The sequence below is a fragment of the Pteronotus mesoamericanus genome, unplaced genomic scaffold (genome assembly GCF_021234165.1).
Source record: "Pteronotus mesoamericanus isolate MK-2021 breed Mesoamerican mustached bat unplaced genomic scaffold, CSHL_Meso_final contig_192, whole genome shotgun sequence".
Taxonomy (NCBI): Eukaryota; Metazoa; Chordata; class Mammalia; order Chiroptera; family Mormoopidae; genus Pteronotus; species Pteronotus mesoamericanus.
The window spans coordinates 2,477,728-2,487,527 of NW_026555082.1; the positions used below are offsets into that span (position 1 = coordinate 2,477,728).

Consider the following 9,800-nt stretch of genomic DNA (forward strand, 5'->3'; position numbering starts at 1 on the left):
CCTCTCTCGCGAGGCCGCGAAGGCCTCTGGGAAACGCGGGGGTGGGGAGGGCAGGTGAAGGAAGCGGGGACCCGGGGCTGGGGGGCCGGCTGAGGCGGCGAGTGGAGCCTCAGGAAGCAGAAGGGGCGGGCACAGACGCGATTGACGCGGGGTCCACGCCAATGACAGGCGAGCTCGGGCGGCCCTCCCTCCAATGGGCTGTACCGCCTGGCGCGGGGGGCGGGCACTGGGGTCGAGGGTAGCTTGAGCGCGGCGGCGGCGTTGTTCAGTCAGAGCGAGAACATTCCAGAGGTGAGTCCGGTGGTGAGGTGGCGGCCCCGCGCCCCCTCCCCAGTCATCCCCGCCCCCTCGACCCCCGCGGGCCGCTGGCTGGCGGGGAAGGCGCCCCAACGCCTGTGGCTCACGGCGCCGTCTCTCCGCGCCAGGTCGCCAGGCCCCGGGCGCTGAAGGGTGTGGACCCCGGACGTCGCTGGGACAGCCCCTCCCCGCTGCTCGGCGGCGCCTGCCCGGCCGCTGCTCGCTGCGCTTCTCCGCCGCCCCTCCTCGGACCCGGGTTCGCACGCGCCTCACTTCATCCCAGTCCCGGGCGAGCAGCGTTGGGTTTATGTCTTTATTTGACGAAAACGGTGAGTCGCGGGCCGGCGGGGAGATGGCGGCCGCACAAGATGGCGGCGCGCCGCGTGACCCGGCGCGTGTGGCGCAGTTCGGGCGGCGGGCGGGCGGCGGGCGCCCCCTCCCCGGGCCCGCTCCGCTCCCCGCCCCCGCCCCGCCCCGCGGGAGCGCGCCGCGCGGCCGGGCCCGGCCTCCGTGCTGCATTTGTGAGTCATCGCGCGGGGCGGGGCGCGGCGGGGGCGGCGGCCGGCGCCCGGCGGCCGGTTTCGTTTCCCCGGCCCGGCGGTGCCCTGGCCCAGCCCCCGCGGATGGCGGGCGGGGCGGCCGCGGCCCAGTCCTCCCGCCGCCCAGCCGTGGCCTCGCCGGGCCGCGGCTCCGCGGCCGGCGGCGCGCGGGGGCGGGAGCGGAGGTCGAGCGACGGTTCGCAGGGAGCGCGGCCGGGGCCCGAAGAGCAGGGCCGCTCGCGCTGGGAGCGCGTGTCCCAGCTGTGCTGGGAGTGCCTGTTCGAAGTACGCCTGCCGCCGCGGGGCTGGGGCCCGGCCCGGCCCGGCCGGGGGCGCCGCGGGGGCGGGGCGCCGAGCGCGCCCGGCGCGGGGGGAGGCTGAGCGGGCGCGGCCGGCGCGGCGGCCTCGGCGCGGGCGCGCTGACCGCGGGCCCGGCTCTCCCCTCTCTTGCAGAGCTGTTGCGCAGCCATTGGTACCTGTATTGGGGAAACATAGCGTCCAAGCAAGGAGCTTACAGCCTCAGTGGCGAAAACTTTTTCATGTCAGAGACCGAGAACTCTTGCAGTCGTTTATGTCATCCCTTCTTCTCCAGACAGAAGATACCAAAAAGTTGCAATCAAAGAGCTCTTCATCTTATTGATAAAGCCACTAATAAGCCAAAATGTCTGTCAACGTCAACCGCAGCGTGTCAGACCAGTTCTATCGCTACAAGATGCCCCGTCTGATTGCCAAGGTGGTAACCCATCCTCGTTTCCATAGCAAGTGCTAAGCGCTCTTCGTAGTTTTTAAAAGATCGCGTGTCTTGGGTAGACAGTGCGAAATTAAATTCTTATTTCCTTTAGGTTGAGGGCAAAGGAAATGGAATCAAGACAGTTATAGTCAACATGGTTGACGTTGCAAAGGCGCTTAATCGGCCTCCAACGTGTAAGTAATGCCTCCTGGAGAAGTCGGGACGGCGCGGCGTCGCTGCGGTGCGACCGCCTTGCATCTGCGGCTCTGGTGTGGACTGTGTGCGGCTTAGCTTAAGGGTTAAGTGGAGCCTTGATGTAAAGCCAGCTGATCGGTTGCAGTTAGTGCAAAAACCGCCCCAGCAACACCTTTTTTCTTAGGTCCTTAGTGGAGAATATGTTGTTATTGATAACAGAAAGGGAGCGAGAGAAACATCCATCGGTTGCCTCCTGTGGGTGCCCTGACCGGGCATTACGCCCGGAACCTCCTCGTGCTTGGGGAGTCGCTCAGTTGGGGAACCAACTGAGCCACCTGCCAGGCCCAGGCAGCACATTTTTAAACCCCAAAATTTACAAACGTTTAGAGGATAATTGTATAAACGTGGCTGAGTTAACTGTAGTTAAACTTCCTTTTTCCGAAATAGATCCCACCAAATATTTTGGTTGTGAGCTGGGAGCACAGACCCAGTTTGATGTTAAGAATGACCGTTACATTGTCAATGGATCGCATGAGGCGAATAAGCTGCAAGACATGTTGGATGGTTTCATCAAGAAATTCGTTCTCTGTCCCGAGTGTGAGAACCCTGAAACGGAGCTGGTGAGTTCCTTGGAGGTTTCGTCAACAGAAGAAGAAACTGTGTACCTGTCTCTGTGATCAGTCCGGTGATAAACACCAAATAATGTTCTTGACAAGGCAGTGCAGACTTAGTTGGAAATAAACACAAAACCTACAAATTTTGAATATGTTTACATACTGGGGTTTTTTTTTGTTTGTTTGTTTGTTTTAGAGTAGATCACTCTGGAGAAACTCTTTAGTATGTTAAGCTGGTGTTGTAGTTATATGATCTCCGTTGGTCACTTTTATACTTGTTCCTCACAGAGTTTTCATGTATTATGGATGACATATTTGTTTTTACTTTTTTGGCAGCATGTCAATCCAAAGAAGCAAACGATAGGTAATTCATGTAAAGCCTGTGGTTACCGAGGCATGCTTGACACGCATCATAAACTCTGCACATTCATTCTCAAAAACCCACCTGGTAAGTCTTCGTGGTGAACTTCTAAGATCTTAGTGTAAAGCAACTGATTATTGGAAATGAAATGGGAGTTTCGTTGTTATATAACACGTGAGGAATTTATAATTCTCTTGTCACGCTTAGTGAAAACATAACGTCTTACGACGGGTGAAATAGGTATTATAAAAGAAATAGTGGCAGATCCCCTTGAAGACTCTCCTTTTGGAATACTATTTTGTAAATTGGCAGGGGGCTTAGCTTATTAAACCTAAGTGACTTCAGAGCATTGCAAGCAACACTCTGTGGCAGATGATCAAAACTGTCTGACACAATTTGAGCTTGCTATAGTAACAGAGTCTGACCTATTCCGGCACTCTCTCCTCCATGAGACAAGCCATTATATAGACTTAGACAGTGCTCCCGCTGATGGTTCAAGGGCAGTTGAGCAGTGCCCTTGTTCAAGTTCGTGAATGATGGGAAGGGGTCATGAATGCCAGCCTTCACTGCTGGGTCTTCTGGGTCGTCCCCTCATTTTTTTTTTTTGTTTTGTTTTTTTTTTTACTCCAACCCAAAATTAATACCATTAATATTTCAGGACTTGCCACTCTTAATCTGAGTTTTTTCCTATGAAATACAGTGAATGAATTTGGTCTGTGAATCCTCTTGATGTTTTAGGTAGCACTGTGATTGTGGTCTTCTGAGAGGAGGGTTTAAAAGCAAAAGGGCAGGGTTTTAAATGTTAACAACTGGAAATGTACAAAGTAAGCTGGGGTACTAAAGGTCTCCTTTTTGTTTCCCTGTAGAGAATAGTGACAGTGGTACAGGAAAGAAAGAAAAGGAAAAGAAAAATAGGAAGGGCAAAGACAAGGAAAATGGCTCTGTATCCAGCAGCGAGACACCGCCGCCACCGCCACCACCAAGTGAAATCAGTCCCCCTCCACATGCTGATGTAAGTGCAGGGTTGATGGCGTGGGAGGCATTCGGACTGTGCACAATATATTTGATTATAGTGAGCAGAAATAACGTAACAGCAGCACTCGGGGTTTCAGGTGGGGGTGCCTGAATGTAGGTGAATCCAGCTTAGTGGAAAATGAACTTGATGGCATTTACCCGACTAGAAATCAAACATTTTTTACATTTTTAAGGCCTTTTGCCAAGCATCTTTGCTCTTTTAAACAGGAGGAAGAAGAGGATGATGACTGGGGGGAAGATACAACCGAGGAAGCTCAAAGGCGCAGGATGGATGAAATCAGTGACCATGCGAAAGTTCTGACGCTCAGTGATGATCTGGAAAGGACTGTTGAAGAACGGGTCAATATCCTGTTTGATTTTGTTAAGGTAAACATTTGCTTCAAGAGCGGTGATCAATAAAATCAGTTTCAGTCTGACCTCAGGTCTTGCAGATATTTATTATTTAAAGCTGATAGTAGGCAAGTAACTTTTTCACACTGTCTTGAATATTCAAATGCAAGGCTTGCTTTTACTTTTTCTATTTGTTTATTCAAATTTTTTTTAGCGTGTTCCCAGGCACTGTTCTTTGGCAGCTGTCGATCATTTAGAAATCTTAGAACTGTCACACTAGGGGAAATGTTCATGCGAGTGGGGGCTAATTGGTATGTCTACAACAAAACGTGCATCCCTTTGACTGAATTCCCTTTATTTGCAGAAAAAGAAAGAAGAGGGTATTATTGACTCATCAGACAAAGAAATTGTTGCTGAAGCAGAAAGACTGGATGTAAAAGCTATGGGCCCTCTTGTTTTGACAGAAGTTCTTTTTAATGAGAAGATTAGAGAACAGATAAAGAAATACAGGCGCCATTTCCTACGAGTAAGCAGTTTTAGATTCATAAATGAGGTTATGGCTGTGTGACCTTGGAAACATCAATTTAACCTCGTGCCCATTTGTTCTCTGTCATCCTGAAAATGGAGATAATTGACGTTACAAGCATGTGAGAATGTAAGAACTGCAGATGGCCTCTTACAGATGAAGTAATGTTAGCTTTCTGTGTGTCAACCTATTTGAACCATTGTTGTGGGGCCATAACTTTAAGGAACAATGCTAAGGCAGTGAATATACTTGCATATTAGAATTGTCAACTTAGGATATCTGTGAGAGCTTGTTAACACAGAAAAAAATCTATTTGCAGTTTTGTCACAACAACAAAAAAGCCCAGCGGTACCTCCTTCATGGTTTGGAGTGTGTGGTGGCAATGCATCAAGCGCAGCTCATCGCCAAGATCCCGCACATCTTGAAGGAGATGTACGACGCGGACCTCCTGGAGGAGGAGGTCATCATCAGCTGGTCGGAGAAGGTGGGGGCTGTGTAAACGGGCTCTTCAAGACCAGAAGAGCTGGGCTTTGGATTTTTTTTTTGTTGTCTTGCTCTTTGGAATAAGTTAACTACTGATAACTACTCTTTCTGCATGAAAGCTCAGCAGCGCACCAGCTGGTGTGGCTCGGTGGACTGAGCACCATCCTGCGAACCAAAAAGGTCGCTGGTTCAGTTCCCCATCTGCGCGGTGCCTGGGTTACAGGCCAGGTGCCCAGTTGGGGGCCTGTGAGAGGCAGCCCGTGTTTCTCTACCTCTCTTTCTCCCTTCTCTTCTTTCAAAATGAGTAAGTAAGATCTCTTAGAAAACACAGGTGCTCTGCCTGCCTCATGTGACCTGTAGGGGATTTCACGCCACGGCAGCTTGCTGGTGATGACAAGAAGCTACTTGGACTCTTAAGTGCTTTTCTTATTGAATGCAAGTGTTTTGGTGAGGGTTCAAGGTTATGGTATGACTCAGTTCCCTTGAAGAGCTCAGTTTGAGCAACTATATAAACAATTCAAATTATGACTTTTTAATTTCTCCAACTAAAAATTGTACCTACTGTTTTTCAGGCCTCAAAGAAATACGTCTCAAAAGAACTTGCCAAAGAGATTCGTGTCAAAGCAGAACCATTTATAAAGTGGCTGAAGGAAGCGGAGGAGGAATCCTCCGGTGGTGACGACGACGACGAAGATGAGAACATTGAGGTGAGCCCCGAGGGGGGTGCAGCTTGGCGCCCGCAGCGGGTGCTTGAGAATTGTGAGATGGCGGGCTTGGGCGACTCAGGCAATGAGACACTGTCTAGGTGATTTGGGAAATCCTCAAAGTGCAGTGAAAGTCATATCCCCAGATGGGATTCCAAATGTCTGCCTGCGTTTTGAATGTAAGGTTCATTCAAATAATGCACGTTGTGTGTAGAGGTGCCAGTGGTCTGTAAAAATGAACATACTGTTGAATTGGGGAAAGAGGCCCCCCCCCCCGCAAAAAATTTATATGAAGAATGAAGGCTACATCTAGGTGATTGTCTTGTCTTTTTATTAATTGAAAAAGTGTGCTTATTTTAGGGTCAGAGGCGTTGATTTACTATTCCACTTACGTGTCCTGACCAGGGATCAAACCCACAAACTTGGTGTATTGGGGACAACACTGTAATGAACTGAGCTACCTGCCCAGGGTTAATATTCCTTCTTTGTTTACTTAGCATAAAGATTGACGTTCAATGGAAAAAAACCCCAACCGTTTGTTTTGACAGGTGGTGTATTCGAAGACTGCCAATGTGCCGAAAGTTGAAGCTGTGAAGTCTGATAACAAGGACGATGACATTGATATCGATGCCATTTAAATGGGTGGGTGCAGCCCAGCTTAACTGTAATGCTGAGAATCTTTCTGCATCATCAGCCAGAAGTGCAACATGTATGTGCAAAAGCTTAAAAGGCTTAACATCATGCTACACTTTCTGCTAAAAACGTATTGCTGTGAGTGGTCTGTAATTAAGCCCAACGAGATATCTCGGGAGTCCATACACATATCAGTGAGCAGATGTAGTTTGCTTATTTATAGCATGTTTTCTTTTTGAAAAATTAGTGGTGGACACATTTGGGTCACATTTATACAGTTATAAAAATAAACATTTGATTTTGGTCATTCTTCAGATTTTTGTCTTTGAATGACTTCAGCTGAAACAGTTGGCTCCTCTAAAAAACATCGTGCTATCAGTTAACCTGATCGGATTCCTGGAGCCTGTTAGAAACTGCTAGGTGCTGAGACTGTGAAGAGGTCTTCAGCAGAATGTAAACATGAACTTACTTGTAATTACTTTATTCAGCCATTAAGAAATACAGTACTTTTTTAAGTTTTCTCTCTGGTCCCTCAAGTTGCCATCTGGCAACATACATCCCTACCATGCCAGGGTGGACAGTGCAACCCCTTCTTACCGAGAGAAAAGGGCCCAAGTGCCCTGCAAAGAATTTTAAAAGCAGGTTTTAAAACTTGAATTTTTTTTTTTTTTCAGTTGGCATACACTTGCCCCAAGTTGTAGTCTTTTAAAGTCATATGCATTGCAAGTTGGATGAGCCAGGGGAATTACTGCATTAACAGACAAGCGTTTTTATGTGTATGTGACTGTTGCTTTATGCTGAGAGAAAACTCAAGCTTTGGGGTATGATTAAATAGTAAGTCCTATGATTTTATTTGGGGGAAGAAGGAAAAGGTGCACTTAATCTCTAGCAAAAACAGCATAATTTTTCAGCTTTCACTCTTACGGTTTAAATTACAATTTGAAAACGTTGAGAAATACTGTATCTTTTGTTCAGTGTGGATTTTCCCCAATACTGTGGCTTATTCTTCAATGTCTTTTACATTTGAACACACAGGTTTTGGTTGCTATCTTGTCGAAATCAGTGTTGCTATGTCTCAAACTTGATTTTTTTTTTTTTTTTTTTTTTTTGGTCTCCCAAAATGTGTTATTTAAAAAGAAAACTAAAATTGTACTTTTAAGTCAGCCTATACTTCGGTGGGAGACTTGGGGTGTCTTTTGTTTCACATTGAATATAATCAGACACTCCTCTGAAGTTTTGGTGACGGCCACTGAATGCAGGTGACCAGGCCTGGCCCGGCCCGTCCTGGACTTTAGGTTTAGAAATAACTTCCTTGTGAATTCTGCCCAATTAGCTGATCTGAACTTAGTTGTTATGGGTTCGGGGTCTATATGAGAAATCATTTTTTTAAAGTAAAAACTTGTTGCATTTATCCCTTTCTATTAAAAGCGCACGGTGGAAATCAAGGACCGTGGGGGTCGGTTTTAATGCGGGGCACAGGCTTATGTCACTCATCTCTGTGATCCTTCTTGGGTTATGAGACCCTGACAAATGTATGTAAAAGTTTTTTCACATTGAAATTATACAAACATTTGGTATAATAAAATTTTGTTAGTTTGGTATTTTAAGAAATTAGTAATTTTACTGGAGAGAGAGCAATTTGGTCTCCAGCTGGCTTTTGATAGATTTTGATGAGAGTGAAGCAAAAGCCACCACACCTGGAGGGAATGTGCTGTGTTGCACCAAAGAGGTTTTTGCAAATTGTCATTTCACCTGGGTTCCAAATTGTTGGCCTAGGCCAGTTTGCTTTCATCATTTGGGATTTCCTAGGAGGTATTGGGGGCCAGGCCACGTTGTACTGAATATACAGTGTCGAGCTAATGAGGTTCTGATTTAGAGGTTGACTTCCTTTCCTTTTTTTTTTTTTCCTTGATCTGAAGGAAAAGATGTTCAGGGCTTCTAAACACTAAAGAGAAAATTTTGACTTAGACCTGTGTTCAGTCTGGTGCCAAATTTACAATTGACTCAAATCCACATAAAAATTTTATTCACAGAGGCTATCCTAATAGAGTAATTCTTCACTTTGCTCTATTCAACTGTTAAAATTTCCTGTTTCAAAGAGCTACTTTACTTGATTAAAACAATATTAAAATTACATTTTGTCTCTGCTTTAATGTTAAAATTAACCTAGATTTTCGTAAGATATTGTGAAGTCCGCCCTGTTTTGTAGCTGCTGCTTTGTATTTGTGTTGAACTTTGCCTTCCGCCGTTGCCAGCCCTGCTCTCAAAACAGATGTTGCTTATTACCTGGGGTCAGTGGCCTTTCTGGGTCTGTGTTTCTATCCTGCAACTTGAGTACAGGTGAGAAATCTGCCCTAATCGGATTTTATGGAACCTTTATGGGTGCGTAACTAGGGAGCTCAGACACACATGTACAGAGGCCTACCTGAGAATCCAGGATTGGTTCCAGGCCCCTAATAAAGTGAGTGGTAGCCATCTTGCTGACGAATGGCCTTGCTTTGGCTTAGTTGCCTTTAAAAAAGGCATCTGTGAGGCGCAGTAAAAACAAGGTGCGCCCCTAGTTAGTGACTGGATACAGTGTGTATCTGTAGTTGGGAAAGAGGAAGATTGGGAGGTTGCTCTCTAAGCAGGTCTCTTCTGAAGTAGATGAACTTACAAGGTGAACTTGGGTCCTAAAGGTTTGGAGATGGGAGAGTAGTGTTCTCTAAGCAGCACCCAGCCCTGTGGGGGATCGCCCTCCCGCTGCTGGGAACTGCAAGTGCACTGGCGCCGCTCAGAGCCTTTCCCCCACGCCCGAGGTCCCTCCAGAGCAGAAGCCGACTTTCCCAGGAGAGTGCCGAGTCTGGGAGGGTATTCTGCTGGAGAGTCTACTTAGAAAAAAAATACTCAAACCACAAGTGAGGTTTTATGTTCTGTGCAGCTTTGCAAACAAGTCTTGTCTCAAGAGCTCTTCCTGATCGCTCTCTGCCAGTGTTCACGCACGCTCCAGCGACGCGCAGTTAGCCCAGGCTGCACCGGCAGGCCGAGTGCTCAAACTCCGGCCCGTTTGACTGCTCCAGAGCTTCAGGCAGTTCTGTGGCGGGAACAGGTGCTCCTTTGTCGCTGCTCTCTCCAGCTGTGATGTGTGTTCTGTTTCTCCCGAGAGGAAAGACAGTATTCTCTGACCGCGGTGTCTCCCCGCCTTGACTCTCGAGAATGGACAGGTGACTTGCCTCTGGTCCATGGCTGGCTCATGGGCAGCAACTGGGCTCTGACCCTGGGAGGCTTTGCACAGGGATTTGGGGGCCCGTGCAGTATGTTCATCAGCTGTATGGCTGCGTTCTTTAGCCTTAGCAACGAGGGTCCTCAGGAGC

At 47.9% G+C, this 9,800-nt stretch overlaps 1 protein-coding gene and 1 non-coding gene across 2 annotated transcripts; both read left to right on the forward strand.

The window, feature by feature from the left end:
- Positions 1-224: 224 nt before the first annotated feature.
- EIF5 (eukaryotic translation initiation factor 5) lies at positions 225-8,581 on the forward strand. The gene is made up of 12 exons (XM_054567767.1): positions 225-291; positions 426-626; positions 1,290-1,569; positions 1,679-1,760; positions 2,209-2,381; positions 2,712-2,823; positions 3,603-3,748; positions 3,979-4,137; positions 4,466-4,627; positions 4,947-5,111; positions 5,683-5,817; positions 6,363-8,581. The coding sequence occupies exons 3-12, from the start codon at positions 1,498-1,500 to the stop codon at positions 6,450-6,452; spliced, it is 1,296 nt and encodes a 431-aa protein (XP_054423742.1). The 5' UTR covers positions 225-291; positions 426-626; positions 1,290-1,497; the 3' UTR covers positions 6,453-8,581.
- Positions 3,090-3,215, forward strand: LOC129066257 (small nucleolar RNA SNORA28). Its single transcript, XR_008528685.1, has one exon. It is a non-coding gene; the product is annotated as a small nucleolar RNA SNORA28 (small nucleolar RNA).
- Positions 8,582-9,800: the final 1,219 nt, after the last annotated feature.

Coding starts and splice junctions, on each gene's coding strand:
- EIF5 (XM_054567767.1), top strand. CDS start 1,498: ATGTCTGTCAACGTCAACCGCAGCGTGTCAGACCAGTTCTATCGCTAC. Junction 1,761..2,208: donor GCTTAATCGGCCTCCAACGT/GTAAGTAATGCC, acceptor TTTCCGAAATAG/ATCCCACCAAATATTTTGGT. Junction 5,818..6,362: donor ACGAAGATGAGAACATTGAG/GTGAGCCCCGAG, acceptor TTGTTTTGACAG/GTGGTGTATTCGAAGACTGC.